This window comes from Solanum pennellii, chromosome 6, assembly GCF_001406875.1.
Source record: "Solanum pennellii chromosome 6, SPENNV200".
NCBI lineage: Eukaryota > Viridiplantae > Streptophyta > Magnoliopsida > Solanales > Solanaceae > Solanum > Solanum pennellii.
Window position 1 is genome coordinate 52,775,074 of NC_028642.1, and position 21,841 is coordinate 52,796,914.

Consider the following 21,841-nt stretch of genomic DNA (forward strand, 5'->3'; position numbering starts at 1 on the left):
TTTTAGTTAGCACAATAAGTGTTCTATCTACTTTGAGTTTGTCCTCATTTTATTTTTCATTTATATAGAAAAATTGATTCAAAAAGACCAAGCAAAATCGAGCCAAAGTAGCAAAAGCCGAATCGAACCGAATTAATTTGAATTGGTATACGCACTACGGTGCATACTTTTCTAAAATCAAAAAATTAAATCATAGTTAAATAAAACTGAATCGAAGAATCGAAATTCACACCTAAATTTCATTGAAAAAACGAAAACAAACTTTTAAATAAAATGCTTTTAGACAAATACACTTTATATATTATACCCGCCTATATTGTAGGTATATTATGTACCGATTTGAGAAAATACCCAAAACTCAACGAATTCCCTTATATATAATACCAAAAGCGAAATCAAAATAATTGAGAGGATGTTAAAAAAGTTATAGTAGTAAAAATTGAGGACCACAATGAAAGGGACTATTTGGACAAAAAAATATTTGTTTGGAATTAATTTGCATTTCAGATTTATCCACTTATTTTTTCACGCTTTAAAGAATATTAGAAATTTAGAATCAATAAAAAGCTAGTGGTGTTCGATGGATTCAAACTCCCTCCACTCATCACACACACGGGAGAGATGGCGCTCTCTCTTCTCTCTCCTTCTCCGTCTACTTTATACTTTATAGCTTCCACTTCTTCGCCGTCGGCTGAATTCACCGGCCAATTCCCAAGGCTATGGACAAACAGAAGCAGAACCGGACCGGCACTTCCGGTTCTCACCAGAGCTTCTTCGGAGAAAGACGATAATAAACCCGCATTTAACCCGTTCGGTTTTGTCACTGACAATCCGTCCAGCCGAAGCGCAATTCAGATGCCTGAGAGTCCTGCAGAGGACGGAAACGTCGGCCAAATGCTTTACGTAACTCAATTTCTTCTCCTTACTATTTTTTTTTACTTGATTTTCAAGTTTATAGTTCGTTGAATTTGTTAACGGAATGCTGTAGAGTAACATTCATTCATCGAATTATGAATTAAATTTGCTCTGAGGAGTTCCTTTTTCCTCGCTCTGAAGCACGTGAAATTTTGTCGGTGAGAAATGATCTGAGACTTAGAATTTTGTGAGCTGTCTTCTCTTACAGGTTAAAATTGTTGGAGATGGAATACTTTTATTTGCTTAGTTGTATCTTTAGTTGCTTAGAGCGTAATATTTGTGAGGTGTTGCAGTAAGGACATTGACAGTATGCAGCTAGCTGAAGTCTTTCAGTTGTGCGTTCGTGTTAGATTACTATTTCCAGCTTGAAATTCTTTCATATTCTAAAATCATTGTAGTGACTTAGTGATATTGTTGTAGAGAACTGAAGACAAAGGAAAGGAGTACGGATCATATGTCAAATCAGGAAAATTTAGGTGGTTTGTGAGAGAAACAGGCGAGTTTTTTATTTGCATTCTGGTTGAATTGATCTTGTTGTACTTTAACGACTTCAAAAGGCTCAAGTTCGGTTCTTGCAGGATCACCTGAAAGCAGACGCGGGACAATTGTCTTTCTCCATGGAGCTCCAACACAATCATACAGCTATCGAGTTGTTATGTCTCAGGTTCTACAACTGATTTTAGATTTTATGACCTTCAGACTTGGAAAATTTTGGATCCTGTAGGAAGGAAGTCAAAATTCAGTACCTTGGTCTTTTACTGCCATGACTATTTCCATTTACATTTTCGTCAAAGTGTTAATTTGCTATTATATTTCTTTTACTTAGCGTTTCGTGCATCTCTACTAAATGACATTCTTTCTACTCTAGCATGTTTAAAATTGTCTGATACCATTTCATTGTGGTAAATTTTCACAACTTTCAAGAGAATTTAAATTCATTTAAGTATTCAAATTTTAAACTTTTACATGTTCTTCTCTTTACCACAATAACATTTCACTCATTCCCTTAATATTTCTATTTTGAGACAATCTTCCCCTAGAATCATCAAAGTATTCAATTTTAAATTTCTATACTCAAACTAGCTATTACGGTAATATTTTCTTCTTCCATAATTTATACTCACGTATAAGTCAAATGAACTTCATGAATCCATCTTATATAGTGTCTTATGAAATGGGACGAATGTAGTTGAGTAGTTTTCAATTATTATTTTGAATTTCAGAGGTGCCTCTCTGCAAGATCAAGAAATCTATAGGGTTGCTCTTAAAATAGATACGTGACGAACCGACTGTTCAAAAGGCAGGTGGTATGATATTTGAAAAGAATCTCTTCTTGAAAAGAATGTACATAAGATGATTTAGTAATGTTATTGATTTTGTCGCTGTTTTAATGTGTGATCCTGGTTAGAAGTAGGAGGAATTTTTCTTGTCGGCGTCGCCATATAACTCGCTCTTCTTTTTTATCTGTTTCAAAAATCTCCCAATCTTTTTGTCTTCTTGATACTGTTTGTCCCTATCATTCAACAAGAGGCTTTTTCTCTGTGGCTAGCTGTCAGATGCTGGGTTCCACTGCTTTGCACCAGACTGGATCGGATTTGGATTCAGTGACAAGCCACAACCTGGTTACGGTTTCGACTACACTGGTATCGAGGCCTTCTCACTGTAAACTTCAGTTACTTTATCCGAATATTGCTTTTTTAACCAGGCAATATTATGAAGTTCTAAACAATTTTACTGGCAGAGAAAGAGTTCCATGAAGAGTTTGAGAAGTTACTTGAAGTCCTGGGGGTGACATCTCCATTTTTCCTTGTAGTTCAGGTCTGAATGACGTTAACCAAGCTAAGATTGAAAATTTTATTTACATATCAATTTTCAGTCTACCAGATGAAAGTATATGTTTGCTGGCTAACTATTGGCACTGATGATTATGAACAATAGTGAATGTAGTAGATTTTGGTTGAACAAGGAAGAAATTTTCTTTTTCTCGTAGATTTCTCTTTGTAATTTCTCATTCTATGTAGCATACAGGATTAGCTACATGCCTCTATTACGAAAGGTTACATAATATCAGTTCTTGCATATTACAGTTGAAATTGACAAAGAAACTTTATCTTTTTGTTATTAAGGAAGTCCAGTCTGATTTTTCTAAGGAGATATAAAATTGAAATGAAATGTGAATTAATTAATAGGCACTTCATATCTGTTATTTTCGCAATTCATGAATTGAAGTGATACTAAACAAGTACTAATATGACATGTTCAAAATAAAGGACATGTGACAGACAGGAAAATTTTGTTGAAGTGTTGTGTTAATGAAGTTTTTGGTGCGGGTATGACAGCCTAAAAAAACAGCCGTTCTATGTAGACTGCCAATTATTGCCCTAATGAAGCACCAAGTATTTAGTTCAAAATCTTGAATATAATCATCTTTCTTGCACTTTACGAGCTATATTAATGCAGATATTCCTTGTTAATTTTAGGCTTCTCGCAGTTGTAGATGGTTTTATAATTTATTGATTTCTTATAATAGAAGCATTTTTTGGGGATTTTTTCTCAGCTATCTTTAATGTGATAATATATTTGTAGGGGTTTCTTGTGGGTTCATATGGATTGACTTGGACCTTGAAAAATCCCAGCAAAATATTGAAGCTTGCGATTCTTAACACTCCATTGACAGTTTCTTCACCTATTCCTGGACTTTTTCAGCAGCTCAGGTTTCACTTTTTGTGTAGTTAAACAACTGCTTGCATCTCATAGTAAATTGACTGCTCTTGACAGTTGCTAGAAGAACATTAACTGCTCTTTTTCACATATTATGGTTTTCAAATCGTAACTGGAAGCCTTCTATTCTTTTTTGTTTCATTAGTAATTTTCGTCTTTCACCAGATTACAGTATGATAACTTAGGGGCTTCACTTTGCTTAAGGGGTGTTAAGAAGTCCCACATCGGTAGAGGGATGGGAATTGGTCTCCTTATATGGACTTGGACAAACCTCCCCTCAGGAGCTCGCTTTTGGGGTTGAGTTAGGCACATTTTCCATATTGGTATCTGTGCCAGGCCCATCCCAATATTGTTGTTCACCGATGTTGGGCCCCCATTTAGAAGTGTTCACGCTCCAGTTGAGGTCTGGACGTGCGGGAGAGTGTTAAGAAGTCCCACATTGGTAGAGGGATGGAAATTTGGTCTCCTTATATGGACTTGGACAAACCTCCCCTCATGAGCTAGCTTTTGGGGTTGAGTTAGGTCCAAGTGTTATATCTTTACAAGGCACATGTATTATGTGCGTCCAAATTTCCTCCTCCGGGATTCTCATTTCCTTCAGATTGTTGTTGAGACACAATTTCCTAAAGGTTGCCATGAATTTGTTGCGACTGCTAATCAACATTCATAGAGCAATTATTCTTGTTATTTGTTCTTCTGTTTATGAACAAAAATTTGCTTTGTTGCTTTTGAGATGTTCAGTATTCATTTAACTCCTTGCTTTTCAAACTGAACTATCACTTCACTGTTTTCTAATTGAACTTCTCTTCTTTGTTTATGCATTAGAATTCCCTTCTTCGGTGAATTTACTTGCCAGAATGCAGTAATGGCTGAGCGCTTTATTGAAGCAGGTAGCGCGTAGGTATCCATAATGCATCTTTAAATTTGAGAAAATTTTAATTACAACTATATGATTTTTATTGCTTTGATTGATTTTAAATTAGTTGCTATACTCTGCCATGTATTTAGACCAGAAATTATTAAGATCGTGTAAGAGTTATTTTAAAACAAGAGTACGCTGAATCCTCAAGATTCTCTTTCTGAACTTGCAATAGTATTTCCATCTGATGCTCATTATCATCATGTTAATGGCCTTGCTAAATAAAAAGTTTGGCTATGCACTCCCCAATTCCTGTGACTGACTACATTCTACAAAGCTATTGCCTGTGTTCTCCTTTAGCAAAAGGAAACAAAAACCTGGTACCTTGTGGCTGTTCTCAACGCCATCTCCCTCACCCTTCCATGTTGCTCTTTTGTACTTTTAGCCGACGTGGACAGTTATGCAAAAGAAAAGCCTCTATCATGTTCACATCATATATTTATGACATTTATCTTCAAACAGCTAACATCTTTTCAGAACTGAGCATCTCACATTATTCTTGCATTTTTTATCACTATGGATTATGGATTTTGAGAATTGGCATGAGTTGATTAACTTGGAAGTTAAAGAATGCAGTAGTACCCTGAATATTCACACCAATTTATGACCTAGAAAGGGAACAAAAAAGAAGTTTGAATTTGCTAACATTGACTAGACCAAATTTCCATGTGAATACAATTGGGTGAAAACAAATACTTTGTAAACTATGGCATGATAAGTTCCCATATTTTAATGCAGTCGAAATTTACTTCCCTCCACTTAATCTTACTCATTTCCTACAACTTCCTTATGTAACAAAATGTTATCATGACAGCTATGTCTTAAAGCTGGAGAAGGCTGATGTGTACCGACTACCATATTTGTCAAGCAGTGGACCTGGATTTGGTTTGTTATCTGCATCTTATTCTACTACTTTGCAAAAAAAAGCAGATATAGCTGTAGATGCTCTTATTCTCTTTCATTCAAATGTAGTTATTTGTTTATGATGCTTAATCATCTAGCAGTACTTAGCGGCAATACACATGGTCTATTGTCATTTGTGAAAGCTTTACCATATTCTAAGGCATAGAAGTTACATTTATGCGCTAAATGCTATATGAACGCCTTTCTTTGACGGCTATCAAAAAGAAACTCAAGTGAAGAATGAAACAAAGTGATTATGTACTACTTAGAGAACACCAAGTCTTAGTTTTAAAAGTCTTAAGATTGTTGAAGCAAAGCTTATTGTTTATGAACTTGAGATTAAAAAACAAGAAACATGAAAATCATCAAAACTTCTAATCATGTTTTACTGACTAATCCCGAATCTGAGAACTGTGTACTTTAAACTTTCAGCTTTGCTGGAAGCTGCAAAGAGAGCTAACTTCAGTGAGACTGCAAGTCAAATATCATCTGGTTTTGCAGCTGGAAGGTATACAATCTATTCCATTTTCCTTAGTTATGCCTGTTGCATAAAGTTTGTGTTAAAACAGTTCTGTATCTCAGGTTTATTCCTCATATCAAGCAACAAAGCTTAATCCTTGTATCGGATTAAATTGTGCAGTGATACAATTTGATTCTCCTTCTTCAGAAAAAAGTTCCCTAGCTCTGTTGTGCTTTCACTACATTTAAGCATACTAGATGTCATAAACTATGTTAGCTACATCTCTTCACTTTCAATGTCACTAAATCTCTTCATACGAAGAAGTGAATTGCAAAAGCCCACCTTACTTCAAGAGCTACTGGATGTTGCACAGTTGCTTGATGCAAATACGATTACACAATATTAGATGTAGTTGAACTATTAATTCCATTTGTATGTCTTGTTCCTTCCTGTAGTAGATCATATCCAGCATATGACTCTGACCAGAATTCTTGACTATTTCAAATATAACGAAGTTCTAACTGCTACTGACGTTGATTTTTCTTCATTCTGGGTAATATGGAAACTCGATTGGTTACTTTCAGCTGGGATAAACCAATTTTAGTTGCTTGGGGAATATCAGATAAGTATCTCCCACAATCAATTGCGGAGGAATTTCAGAAGGCAAATCCTCGATCTGTCGAGCTTAAGCTGATTGAAGGTGCTGGCCATATGCCTCAAGAGGATTGGTAATAGATTTTAACCTTTCCACTTGTATGGATATTAGTGTCATGTAACTAAAAGAATTTTTCACGAGTCAATGCTGCATTCTTTTTGGCAGGCCTGAGAAAGTAGTCGATGCTCTTAGAATGTTTTTCCGAGTTTGATGCACAACCTTCAACCGTGGATTCTCAACCATTCCTGATGTCATCCCACTTGCAGCAGTGTTCATATGATAAGGCTTGCTAAGGTTCCCTCTTTTCTCTATCTTGAAAAGCATAGAGGAATTATTATGATCATGTCCAAACACAAAAATAGTTGAAATGTAAATGCAATCGTATATAACGGCAACAAGTAATGAGTGAACTTGTGCTCCCCATCCCAGGACATCCCTCTTCTCCTTTCTCTTTCAAAGTACATGGAATTGAAGTCCATGTCCAAAAAAGTTTCTGTACTAGTGTAATTATAGTTGATATTTAAGTAATGTAAAGTTTTTACACAATACACTTTAAAGGATGAGAACTAATTCTGCCTCAAGGAAACTCTTCCAACATTCACATTGAAACTATTTGCGCTAGAACATTATTGTCATCCATAGTCATAAAATTTGAAACGTCTTACAAAATTCTAGCCGATCCTATTACATACAAAAAGTTAAGACCCCAAAAGTGAGGGTACATATTACAAATTCTGGATTTTAGGTGAGTTCTGGGAGATAAACTATATCTACTTGTGTTTAAAACAATGTAATATATGTACATGGATATTCTAAAGTGTATACATATTGTAAGATCATATACATTCCAAACTCGCTGTAATACTCTAAATTCCAAATTCGCCTAAATGTGGGAGTCCATGAAGGGCAAAATAGAAATTGTCAAAAATTTCTAAAGGGCATATCAATGTAATATATGTGTATACATATTGTAGCTCTTTAGGTTGTTAATTTATATCCACACAAAAGCAGTACAAAATAATAAGGTTTTTTTGACAAAGGTAACAATATAAAAATAATAAGGTTTAATACACGACTAGCTCCTGAAATTTGTCAGATTGTTTTATTTACGCACTTAAACTAAGTTTATTTCAATTTAACACTTTGCATTCTAATAATGTATTCCAATCAGACATTTCCAGTTTTGAATATATATTTTTTTGTGCGCTGGTGTTTTCATTTGTTTATATACGTTCACCTTGAAAAGCCGAAATGTCTTACGCATTTTCTACTTGATAACATGTATAAGAAGATATATTTTATATAGTTAACTTAACTAGCAATCTAGTAAATAAATAAAAACACACAATTTTTTCCTTTTAAAATTTAAATTTAAATTATCTAATTTAAACATTTTATTAAAAGTTAAAGGTGTTCGATTGAGATAGAACTTAAAATTTAGTGAAATATCATAATTCATAACTTGCAGTTGACCATGTGCAAGTTACGTACTTCCCTTTATTTGTTATTCCTATTTTGCCTGGGTTCAGCCTGTTCATTTGGGGCTCGATCTTTTCATCTAGTTGCTTTCTATGGTTAGAGCTTGTATTGTCAGCATTAGTCAAAAAAAAAATCGCGTCTTACAAAACTGATATTAATTGTATTAGATTTTTCTGATGCGGATAAAAAGAAAATCGCAATAACTTATCATATAATAAACATCACGATCGATCGTTACCAATTCAACACCGACCTCCCACCAGCCACCCCTCCCTTTATTTTCTTCTTCTAGTCACCATGTTTGAATAATAATCAGTAATATTTAGTTCGACGTAACATGTTACTGACCTAATTATGAATAAGTGGTATTTAATTACATTTAAGATGACATGATTGATGGTGTAATTATTTTTTATATATTGTCTTGGTATAAAAGTTAATTTCACAGTATATTTCATGACAAATTCCGTTTTGTACTTTAATAAAAGATACAAAAAAAAAACTAAGAATCTTTTCCTAGCTTGACTGACGCATATTCTTTAAATTGAGACTTTGATTCTAAGCATATGAAAAAGGTAACAATAAGTATCTTCTTGAATATTCGAAATAATAATATCTTCTTTATTTTTTTGGTTAAAAAATCTCATATTTTATACTTAGTAGGTTTTTGGTCATACGATATCATATCACGATATAGAATCTTGAGATAGAATCAGCGTTTAAACATGCGATTTCATGATGATTTCATGAGATATTTTTTTATATAAAAATGAAAAATTATAGCTATGGAGCATAATTATATTTATCATATATAATGGCTATTTGCGAAAGTTCCTCTTAAAAAATTATTTTAGGTCACCAAGAAATAATGTTTGGGTTATAATTAGGTCATAGATGGGTAATTACGTAAGATGGGTGAGTTTTGCAAGTTACTGATTCAAATCTCATTATAATAGTAGAATTATAATGAGCTATGTTGGGTTCTGTGTTTTGGGTTGGATCAATTTTTTTGTTAGACGGGCTTGTATTCTTTTTGGTACAGATTTATTTATGAATAAAAGTATATGATCGATATTAATTAAAAAATATTAGAAGAGGAATTTGTTATTTTATCGTCATCTTTTTCTTGAATAATTTAGGTCATAATTGGATTTTGAGAATTGATAAATGATGACCATCTCTTTTCTTAATTTGGTACTACAAAAGATAACATTAGAAAAATCTAAGAAGAAGAAGATAGAGATGACTCCTAGGGTTCGGTGGGAGCGATATTGAAAGAAGGAAAAATTACGCGCATAAGTAAACATATTAGGATAATTACTTAACATAGTTAAAGTTTGTCTTACTTACAATTCGCGACGTACTATTCGCTATAATTATGCAGCTCAAGTTTTTAGTTTTATATAATTCGCACGTTTGTGTAATTCAGAATTTGTATGATATAATTTGTAATTTTTATATAATCCAAAATTTGTGTAATATAATTTGTATAACTGTTTACACCTCTAATGGTTGTAATTGTACAAATGCATTATTTCATGTAGATACAAAAATAATTGAATTATACAAACATGTGAATTATAGAGGCAACTTAAAATATAGCTACAATCTGTAAACTATACTTATGAAACATAATTATATTTATCATATATAATGGCTATTTGCGAAAGTTACTCTCGAAAGAATTGTTTTAGGACACTAAGAAATGGGTGAGTTTGCAAATTTTGTGTAAAAAATTAAATAAATTATTGAGAAGAAGTTACATGTGCAGCTATTAACTTTAAGGATACACACATACTAAAAAATTGACCATAGAAATTTATATAGCTTTAAAGTATAACTGAAAATATATACGTACGATCTATACACTTCAAAAAAGTTCATAAACATGGAATTTATTCTATGTACTTCTACCAACCATCAAATTTGAAAAAAGAAATAAAGATCCTTATATGCCGATATATATTCCTTAAAATAAGAAGTAAACACAAAAATTACATATTTCAAGAATTAATTAAGGTTTTGTGCATGTAATTATCCAATGGATGGCGGAAAAAATAATATCACTGAATTAAGCTCTAGTTATATTAGTCCTATTTAAATATTTCTTTCCTTCTTTTTTGTTCGTTTATAATATTAAAAAAATAAGTTTTTGTATTCTACCTCATCGGCATATACTTGAGAGAGAAACATTGTTCTTTGTACGTTTTTTTCCCTATTTTCCTTTAATATTATTTATTAATTCATTTGTTAGCGATTATTAATAACTGTGTTAAAAATAGATTATCATTTTTACTCATTCAATTTAAAAAATTAAGAGATTCACTATAAATTTCTAAAGCACTTTTCAAAACATTGAATAAGTTACGTTATACTCATCTTATTTATTGTTCCTTAAATCTTTAACGATTCTAAGATAGTGAAATTATTTGTCTAGTAAGTTCCAATCCTCACAAACGCATAATGGTCTGACTTACTGTCTTGGAGTTTTTGAATTCTAATTCATTTTAAATCCACACAAAATAGAATTATTTGTAAAAAATAGAATTTAATTATTTTTTGTTTCAATATAAAATATGTTTTCTCCTTCGGTCCTTCCTGAAAAGATTGAGCAAATCTAAAAACCTCCTGACTCTCTTCATTCGAATTTGTTTATCATATTACGCTTTTTAAAAATTAATTTTACTAATTTTTAAAGTTAAATTAGATTAAATTAATTAATTTTAAATAAAAAAATAGATATTTTAAAACTGTGAAAAGTACTATAAATTACAATTTTTTGCATATTAATATGATAAAAAAATATATCTTAAAATGTTAGTCAAAGTTTTTATAGTTTAACTCTAAAACTAGAAATTACGACAAATAATACCAGACGAAGAAAATATTTGATTTGGATGAGTAAAAATTTTCACGTACTTTATAACACCACAACAATTATACTGAATATACTAAATTATTAGCTAGATCAGAAATCACGACAATTAAAAAAATAAAAAATTAAACAAAATTCACGTGAAAATAATTACTCGATAGAAAAGAAATTAGAGGGGAGAGGGGCGATGGCTCGTAATTAAGGCACCACCATTTGATGGCAAAATCATATCTTCCCAATACATATTTACAAGTTTCAAGGGGCCATTTAAAGAGAATTATTCATTGGCTTATTCACAGTAATATAATTGATCTGCCCAACGCTATCTTTTATTTTAATTAATTATAATTAAAGAGAGGTGAGATCATTTTTTTTTCAAAAAAAAACAATTATTTCTTCCAGCTCTAATTACTCTCTTAGGATCATTTTACTTTTCATCTTTATTAAGCATAGATAATTTAAAATAATTTTTATTCAAAAAAAATTTAAATAGAATTAAGGAAAAATTTTCTCATTTCAAGTAGGACTAATTAGCATAAAAAAAGCTAAGTGAAGAGCACATATATACATATATATTGTGATTGTTTAATAAACTATTTTATTATTTATTGAAGAGGAAAGAAAATATTTTATTGAAGACAATTAATATTTTAAATAAATAAAAATATAATAATCAAAAACACATAATTTCTTTTAAAATATGACTAAAGTAAAATTATATGAAAAAGTAACATCTATGCATAGTCTATTATTCTATAATTGCCGCTTATCACATGATCTATTATTTGCTAATGTAATTAAATACACTAATTATTCAAGAATATATTATAGACCTACCTCTAATAAAGTGAAAAATTCATGGGCGGTGGTTTATTATGTTATGCTATTTTTTTGTCCTACATATATATAATATATTATCAGATCATGCCTATTAGAGATAATTTCGTACAAAAAACATAGATTAGGGACTTAATAAGAAACATAATACCTCCTCTATTATTTGGGGAGTTCAATAGAGAAAAATAATTACATTTTCTCAAAGAAATTTTTTAAATCATTAATTGGATTGATTCATGATATTTCTCGTATAGTTTTTAATGGAAAAAAAGGTTTTAAATATATCTGAATTATGATCAAAATTGTTATAAGAAAATCAAATTTTAGAAAAGACATTTTATCCTTGAACTATTTAATAGTGTTTTTTTAAAGATATATATGTGTTCACGTGGACATCATGAATATTTTTTAATTATAAATGGTAATGAGTTCATGTAGGCACATATAAACCTTTAAATTTACTATTAAAAAGTGCAGCGTAAAATGTCCTCTATAAAATTTGATATCCTACTAATAACAATTTCGACCAAAATTATGATATTTTCAGAGCATTTTCCCTTTTTCAATTTACTTATTTAATAATTTTTTTATAAATAAATTATTTCATATGTCAGTTTGATCATATTAAGAAAAATATAAACTATCATTTTTATTTTATCATCACTATTAATTTTTTTAAAAAAATTATTTTTTCAAGAACTAAGAATATATATTAATTAATATGAGTATAAAAAAATAGCAAAATAAATAAATATTGTGGTAAATACTTATACTAGTCATTATCGACATGATTTGTGGTGCATTAGTAAGAATGGTTCACCTTTAATTAGAATTCTTGGAATCGAGTCTTAGATATAATAAAAATTTTCTTAAAAACATTAACTTTCAAATCGATCTGAACAATTTAAATTTAATTAAAATTTCAATATCGGATTAAATCACAGAGTTGCAATGCTCTGCCCCTTTTTTTCTCCACTTAAATTAATTGATGAAACCAATCCATTACGTCAACGAAGATCTCTTCGACAAAAAGAAAAAAACATTTCATCTTTCTTTAATTTAATAAATAAAAATGGCTATATTTTATATTATTAATAAGAAAAAAGAAAGATCTCTTCAACACAGTGACGGTAGAAAATTGTATTTTTTATTTTGTGGGGTTGACATTAGATTTTCAGTTATACATATTTAACCTCTAGGGAACGGTTTGATTTTGGCAATAAGTTATATTACTGGAATTAAATGATAAACGGAATTATTTAATTATTATACTTATTTTGTTTTAGATGTTTATTAATTAAAGTATTATAATTATTAATTACTTAAGTAAATACAAAAGAAATTAACTCTAATATTTAGAATATAAAAGATTTTTTTTTGTTATTGTACCTTCAACATTAACTACGGATCTATTTTACAAGTTCAATATATTAAAAATTGATATCTATTTTCACTTATCTAAATTAGAAAATCAAGAAATAATTTATCAATTAATTTCTAATTTTTTACTTATCATAAACTATAATTATTTTTTGATCACTTTTCAAAATATTAAATTTATTATATTCTGCACAGATAAAATTGGACAGAAAAAGTAACTCCACAAATTATATTTTAGAAAAAATACTAATATTCGTGAATATTATAGCACAAACATATTTTATTCATTATGGACAAATAACTATGAAATGAAAGAGAGCGTATTTACTCTAAAAAAAAAAAAAGAAGGAAGTGGCCAGAATAATGTTTTTCTATGTTATTTACTTTTTAAAATATTTTTATCATTTTAATTTTAATATCTTTAACTAAAAATAAAAAAGAAAGTGTAGCTAATTTTAAAATAAAAAAATATTATAATTTTTAAAATTTTCTGACGAATTCTTAAAAAAGAAATTACTCGTAATTTAGGCACCACCATTTAAAGAGAAATATTTATTGGCTGCCTAATAATAAAGAAAATTAATTCACAGCTACACAAATCACAATCAATTAATTATCATTTGATAGCAATTAAACAGAGTAATCAAGAATACACCTACATTTAATAAAGTGAAACATTCAATCGGCCGTTATGTTGTGTTATTTTTATACAACATAACATAGAGTTATTTATCTTATTTTCTATTTTTAGAGTTAAATTATTAAAATTTTAACTAATATTTTATTATATATTTTTTCATCATATTAAAATGCAAAAAATTGTAATGAATAGTACTTTTCATATAGTTTTAGAATATCTAATTTATTTTTTTAAAATATTGAATTAATATGATCTAATTTAACTTTAAAAATTAATCAAATTAACTTTTCCAAAGCGCAACATAAAAAACAATTTTGAACGGAGGAATAATATCAGATCATATAAAGGTCAATTACAGAGAATTTTCTACTGTCAACACAGGTTTTGGACCTACAAGAAACATATCTAAATTGAAATTAAAATTATTATAAAAATATTTTTTTAAAATCATTAATTATATTGATTTGTAGTATTTTTCGTATAGTTTCAAATATATGAAATTTAAAAAGTCAAACGGGGATTCATGATAAAACTTAATTCAAGTGAATAATAAATTTTATAAAATTATGACATTTAAAATATTCATACAACACGCGCGAATACGAATACTAGTACTTATATTAATTATTACTAACTTTTTTATGAATTTTTTTTAAATAACAAAATAAAAATAATAAAGAGAATATATAATTAAATCTTGGGATATCTAGTAGATATAAAGTATTTACATTTTTTCATTTTTTCCTTAGAGCCGTGTAATTATTCTCTTATCAAAATATACAGGTCCAATAAATTTCTTATAATTTAATTTTTTCCCCAAATCTCTCATATATTATGAGCTTAATATATCGAACGGTATTATTTTTGTTTTGAATTTATTTTGCTCCGTTTCCCTATATGCAACTAATTCATTACGTCAACGAAGAATCTCTTATTGACAAAATAATATTTCATCCTTTTTTTAATAAAAATTGGTTACTTTTCAAGAAAAAGTAAATCTTCCAACCAAGTGACAGAAGAAAATTTAAATTTTTTTTATGTTGTGGGGTTAGGTATTAGATTTTCAGTTTATGTAATTTTTAACCTTTTTTTAGATGTTTTTAAAAAATTCAATTAAAGATGAAAAGGCATACAATATATATAGAGAGAGACGTATTTGGTTATTATATTCACTACTAATATATAAGTGTGGATAAATCAGACAACTGACAGTTATTTGCTTATTTCCATTTAATAAACTTCAAATGAAATTAACATTATATTTTCTTTATCTATTTGGGCATAAATATATCTCTCTCTTTAGACATTCAAATTTACTACGATAAATCTTTATCAGTCCAATAGTCATTTTTTTAACTTGTCCCCTTCAGCCTTCCTTCAGAATACAACAATCAAATAACACTATATGATCACCAAATTTTGGATAAAAATTGAGTGCTATGCTCCATAAAGAAACACTCATGAAGTAAAACTTTCTTTTCTACTAACTATCATGTACTTAATATGTTGGATAGTTAAATATGAGAATTATGACCTAGATGTTACATGAGATACACAAGACATTATAAGGTAGAATAATTGACGAATAATGAGCCAATGGTTAAAGAATTTATTAGGGAAATTATAATCACTAATGTGAGTAATTAGGTAGATAATATCCAACGAACAAAACGAAATGCAACACAACACTACTTCGATATTACCAAATATTAATATTAAAAAGCTACTTAATTCAATTTCGTTGACTAAATTTGTTTTTGCTCTAGAAATTTTACGTTGGGATAAAATATTTAACAAAGGAGATTCAATATTCAGAAAAACTCAAACTCTAAATCTCTCGTTAAGAATGACCAAATACTTATCAATCCGATCCACCACAATTCTCGTTGGACTTCATATATATATATATATATATATATATATATGTATATATGTATGTATGTATATATGTATATCAATTTTAACATACAATTCCGTCGATCATTTTTTTCTTAAGTTCATAGACATTATTGTTGGGAATTAAACACACAACACACACAAATAATCTAGAGAAAAGAGAAACGGAACACAAACGGGACACACAAGAATTTAACGTGGTTCGGTTTCCCTACTCCACGACTGTAACAGGAGGATTTTTATTTCACTTGTGCTACTTTTGAATTACAAATACAAGGATCATATTTATAGGAAAACCAAATAGTTAACCTAGGGTTTCAGTAATGGGTCGGGCCGGCTCACAAGCCTCCACAAAGCCCAACAATCTCCCACTTGGAGGCTTGAAGAATTTCAACTGCCATCCACTTAGAACACTTGTATGTCTAGTAATCTTTTTCAACTCTCTCCTGCTACAGCGGCCTTCTCATCAGTCAACTGAAAGGCCCGTTGAAGCTCCCCGAAGCTTCAACACATCAGTCACGGCTGAAACTGCCCTTGACTCGTCCTCGGTCCCTACCGGCTCCCACTTGAGACACGAACTGCCGGATCCTAGAACTCCCTGAGAACAAACACTCTCCATACTCAGCAAGAAATTTTCTGGAGACGTATCAACAGCTGGAATACTGGTTCTCTTGACCCACTGTCTTCTAGGAGCCTTGGCTGAAGCACGGCCGGTGCTCCCACTGCCACAAACGCCTCTGACTGGTCTTCCTGAACCTTTCCTTGCTCGTTCATCCTGAATCTGACCTGTGGCTCTGGGTTTCTTTCTTGCAAAGACAACCTTCTTCTGCCCACGAGATTCTGTGAACCGGACTTTGTTTTTCTTCTGAACTGGGACGGTCACTCCCTCAGACGGTAATCCGACAATATACAACGATCCTCTTTTTGTTCCACGAGCCATGACAAGATTGCCCCTCACGACCTTCCACTGCCCATTTCCGAACTTCACATGATGTCCCTGTTCATCCAACTGCCTAACAGAAATCAAACTTTTCGTCAAGCTTGGAACAACTCTGACATCCTTCAAGGTCCAGAAACCGACTGGCGTCTTCAGCACCATGTCACCCATGCCCGTAACATCAAGAGCTCTATCGTCTGCAAGCCTTACCTTTCCAAAGTCTCCAATAACCAGATTCTGCAATGCTTCACTGCTGTGGGTAGCGTGAAAAGAAGCACCAGAATCCATGACCCAGGAATCCACATTGCTCTCCGCGCAACAGATAAACAAATCCTCGTTGACGCTGTCTTCTGCAATGTTGACTTGTTTGTCTTTCTGGCATTGATTCCTGAAATGCCCCACCTCCTTGCAGTTCCAACATGTTACACCTGAGCCATCCCGAGCCTTTGACTGACTCCTTCTTCGGTTCCTGCTCCCACTACCTCTGTTATTTCCTCTGCCTCTGACGACGTTTAGCATATCACCTGATGATTCTCCAGAACTCCTTCTTCTGACATCCTCGCCAAGAACGAGATCACGAATCTTCTCAAAGGTGAATCCATTAGGTCCCACTGAACTGGCAACTGCTGTAACCGTTCCGGACCAACTGTCAGGCAATGATGATAACAGTAGTAAAGCTTGAACTTCATCATCGAACTTAATGCCAACTGACAAAAGTCTGGCTAAGATCGAATTCAATGAGTTGATGTGCTCGGTAACTGAACTGCCTTCCTTCATCTTTGTGTTCACCAACTCTCTAATCAGAAAAATTTTGTTTGCTGCAGATGGCTTCTCGTACATGTTAGACAAGGCTTCCAAGATGCCTTTCGCTGTCTTCTCCTTAAGAATGTTGAACGCAACATTCTTGGTCAACGAGAGTCGGATAACTGACATAGCTTTCCGATCCAAAACTGCCCACTCTGCATCAGACAATTTTCCTTGCTTGTCACCCAACACTACGTCCAAATCTTTCTGAACCAGCAAATCTTCAATCTGCATCTTCCACCAACTGAAATCTGTACCATCGAACTTCTCAATTCGGAACTTCCCATCTTCTGTCATCTCAAAGGACTAAATGAGATACTCGGTACAACTAATTTCAGATCTTGGTAATTTCGTCAGAAATATTGCACCACAAAAAAAATCGCACACACCTTCGGCAATTCCCTTAACGGCGTCTTGCACGGCTGTAGCTTGCGAACGGCGGCGGCACACTCCTTCCTGCACACAGTTCTTCACACAAGAACCCTAGGTGACAATTTCTCACAATTTGTGTTACAGTGTTGTTGAAACCTCGCTCTGATACCAATTGTTGGGAATTAAACACACAACACACACAAATAATCTAGAGAAAAGAGAAACGGAACACAAACGGGACACACAAGAATTTAACGTGGTTCGGTTTCCCTACTCCACGACTGTAACAGGAGGATTTTTATTTCACTTGTGCTACTTTTGAATTACAAATACAAGGATCATATTTATAGGAAAACCAAATAGTTAACCTAGGGTTTCAGTAATGGGTCGGGCCGGCTCACAAGCCTCCACAAAGCCCAACAATTATTGTATGTTTTTGTTGCCTTTCACTATCAAATAAAACCTAACTAGATATTGTGCACATCCCTGGCCAAAATATGTGCAGTTTTGTTACTAATGGACTGAGTTAGTTATTTATTTTTAATGACTTCTTCTTTTAATGATATAGTCAACTTTTATTTAATGCCTAAATTTTTTTTTCCCCTCTATTTTTCCTATTCTGCTTTAAATTCTCAGTACAGCATTTAATTTGAATTCGGTTTCATTTAATATAGTTGGCTCCCAAACTAATAACAAAAAATAAAGAGATGAAAATCAATAATTTATTAGTTACAAGTTCAATGTTTTTTTAATAATGAGTTTTATCTCATATTCTTCCGCCAAACCATAATTAAGTTTTCTCAGATGTAGTTTATCTGAATATAGTAACTTTCGTTCGTAATATATATTCCCTTCGTTTTTATGGATTTTCCTTATTTAGCTGTTCCCAATTTACTTGTTTATTTTGATAAATTAAATAAAGATAAAAAAAAAAAATTATACCCTCATTTAAACTTGAAAATTTTTCAAGTTTTAATTCGATTCTTTTTTGAAACTAGTAAAGTTATGATATTACCCTTATTAATTATGATAAAAGTGTTCATAAAAGAAAATTAGCATAGATAATACCATTGTGGCTAAATTTTGGCTACATTTTCTGGCCTAAAGGATTTTCCCAACAATTAATAAGTGAAAATACTCATCTAACTTGTATTATCTTCGTTCACTTTTATTTATGAAAAATATTTATGATTTTAGCTTTTTCACGTCAATTAAGAAAATTAATACAAGATTCCATTTACTATAAAGAAGAAATCGTTCTTTGATACAAAGGTATAGTTAAAAAAATCATTTGATAGAGTGTATTAGGAAAAATAATGCATGCATTAGCCTTGTGTTCTATTAGTACCTTATTTGGTATTTTTTTTCAACCTATATATAACTATTCTTTGTTACCGTTATACACTCTATTGTGTAATAATGTGTGTATTGCTAATGTCATTAAATTCTAGGTATTAACAATGCAATGGTTTTAATGCACGCATTAACATGATTAAAGCCCCTCAAAACTTTTTTAACATCTTTTCTATCATAATAATGGAAGGTATTTTTGTAAATTATTTTTTTATGCATCAAACTACACACTTCACTAAAATAATCTATGTATTACTAATGCAATTATAACTAATACATGCATTGTCAATGCAAGCATTACCAGTATATTATATTTAATATTATTCTTATACACTCTACTAAACGACGACCCCTAAGATAGTTCTTTGATACAAAAGTATAGTTAGAACAATTACTCTCTTTTTATCTAATTATTTGCCCACTTTTTCTTTTTTAGTTGTTTCTAATTATTTATTCATTTTGGCAAATCAAAAAACGATAATTTTTTTCCCCTATAATACCCTTAATTAATAACTTTAATTCATCCACTTTTATTTGTCATGTTGCGCTTTTCGAAAGTCAATTTGACTAATTTTCAAAGTTATATTAGATAACACTAATTCAATATTTTAAACAGAAAATTTTAATTCAAAAACTATATATATAACACTATACATCACATTTGTTTTTCGTATCAATATGATGAAAAAATATATTGTAAAATGTTTTTAGTTGTTAGTGAAAACTTACAAGATAACAAAAATTATAAGATTACAACTGAAAATGAAATGAAGAAATAAAATCTCTTCAGGCTGAGGCGCGGATATCTCGCTCTTTTTAAAGAGATTTGAGCTCACTGCAGCAAATATTTTCACTGGTCCAACAGTAGTCCTCTTTGACTTGTTCCAGGATACAACAGTCTTCACAAAGTATAACTCAACAACTCTGGACAAGAGTTGAGTTCAAAGCTCCACAAAAAAGAACACCTCCCTTCAACTAATAAAACTCTATTTTTTACTAACTTTTTCACTCTATGTTTTCTCTTATGTGTTTTTTTTTTGTGTTTCAAATCAAATGAAGACCACCACTATTTATATTATAAGAAATTTTCCTAACAATGAATAGAAAGATAATGGATAGTAAATAAAAAAATAAATAACCTAAAAATTACATATGTTATGTAAATTATAAAAATAATGAAGAAATAATAATTGAAATGTTATGAAGAAATAATGATCCTAATTGACCATTACATATCCTGCCACAAAACACTAACAACGAATACTATCACAACGTTCAACAACAGAATGACAATTAAGTCAAATTCACTGCCAAAAAGAAGTTATACAATTTGCTAGTACTTATGCCATTATGTTTCACTTTTCTGACAAGTATGTATGCAACAAGGAATTGGATAACACTTCAATATAAATTTAATAAAAAATATTAAAATGCTCTTCCTAAACCAACATTAGTTAAGGTTTTACTCCTTCCGTTTCAAAAAGGATGGCGTAGTTTGACTTAAAATGGAATTTACGAAAAGAAATAAGATTTTTTAATCTTGTAGTTTTAAATTAAAGTTATGTTAAATATATAAAAATTATCTTTAATCTTGTGGTCTTAAATATATCACATGAAAAGTTAATGTTAAGTGTTGTCAAAAAAAGAAAATGAGTCATTCTTTTTTAAACAAACTAAAAAGGAAATAGGGTCATTCTTTTTAAAACGAAGGAAATAATAGTTTGATTCTAAAAAAGAAAAGTATGACGATTAATAGCGAATTGAGATAATAAGATTAGATAGTAAACTCACTATGTTAATAGAAAAACATTATTCTCTTAATAGGTATGTCAAATTAAAAGTAGACAAATAATTAAAAACGAAATATTAATTATTTTCTTGAATTTATAAAGTAATAACTAATTTATAAAAAGACGTGTATTTTAAAACATAGGAAATATTACATACATTGAGAAAACACAAAAGCCGAAGATCCTTACAGAATTATGTACACAGGGTCATTCTTTTTAAAACGAAGGAAATAATAGTTTGATTCTAAAAAGGGAAAGTATGACAATTAATAGCGAATTGAGATAATAAGATTAGATAGTAAACTCACTATGTCAATAGAAAAATATTATTCTCTTAATAGGTATGTCAAATTAAAAGTAGACAAATAATTAAAAATGAAATATTAACTATTTTCTTGAATTTATAAAGCAATAACTAATTTATAAAAAGACGCGTATTTTAAAACATAGGAAATATAACATATGTTGAGAAAACACAGAAGCTGAAGATCCTTACAGAATTCTGTACATCTATATCTAACATAAATAGGGGGTGCTAGTTTTTTTTTTCCTTCTAAAATATTGATTGTGTTTGAATTAAATTTTCCACCTCACTTATATCACAACATAGCACAAATAGAATGCTAGTCAAATTTTTGTTTTTGCTTTAAAAATTTAAATCTGAAAATATAAGTCATTGGAAAAAATTGAAATGTTGCTAAGAGTGTTTGTATTTAGCAAAATAAGTACAAACAAGTAAGGTTTTTTAACCCGAATTTGTGTGTTTTGGAAAAAACAATGAAATTAAAGTACAATTCTCCCGCCCCAAACTGTAAATACAAACAACCTTCCCTGTCCTCCTTCGATTATAGCGACGTTTGTTGCCTATAGCAAGGCTGTTGAATAATCCTTCCAGCCTTTTTTGG

At 30.6% G+C, this 21,841-nt stretch overlaps 1 protein-coding gene across 1 annotated transcript; it reads left to right on the forward strand.

Moving 5' to 3' along the window:
• The first annotated feature begins 576 nt into the window (after positions 1–576).
• On the forward strand, positions 577–7,154 carry LOC107023330 (haloalkane dehalogenase). Its single transcript, XM_015223989.2, has 11 exons — positions 577–903; positions 1,336–1,411; positions 1,494–1,579; positions 2,465–2,558; positions 2,657–2,733; positions 3,502–3,629; positions 4,462–4,533; positions 5,370–5,440; positions 5,891–5,966; positions 6,503–6,646; positions 6,739–7,154. Exons 1-11 carry the CDS (start codon positions 622–624, stop codon positions 6,782–6,784), a joined length of 1,152 nt encoding a protein of 383 aa, XP_015079475.1. The 5' UTR covers positions 577–621; the 3' UTR covers positions 6,785–7,154.
• The last annotated feature ends 14,687 nt before the right edge of the window (positions 7,155–21,841 follow it).

Coding starts and splice junctions, on each gene's coding strand:
- LOC107023330 (XM_015223989.2), top strand. CDS start 622: ATGGCGCTCTCTCTTCTCTCTCCTTCTCCGTCTACTTTATACTTTATA. Junction 1,412..1,493: donor GTGGTTTGTGAGAGAAACAG/GCGAGTTTTTTA, acceptor CGGTTCTTGCAG/GATCACCTGAAAGCAGACGC. Junction 3,630..4,461: donor GGACTTTTTCAGCAGCTCAG/GTTTCACTTTTT, acceptor TTTATGCATTAG/AATTCCCTTCTTCGGTGAAT.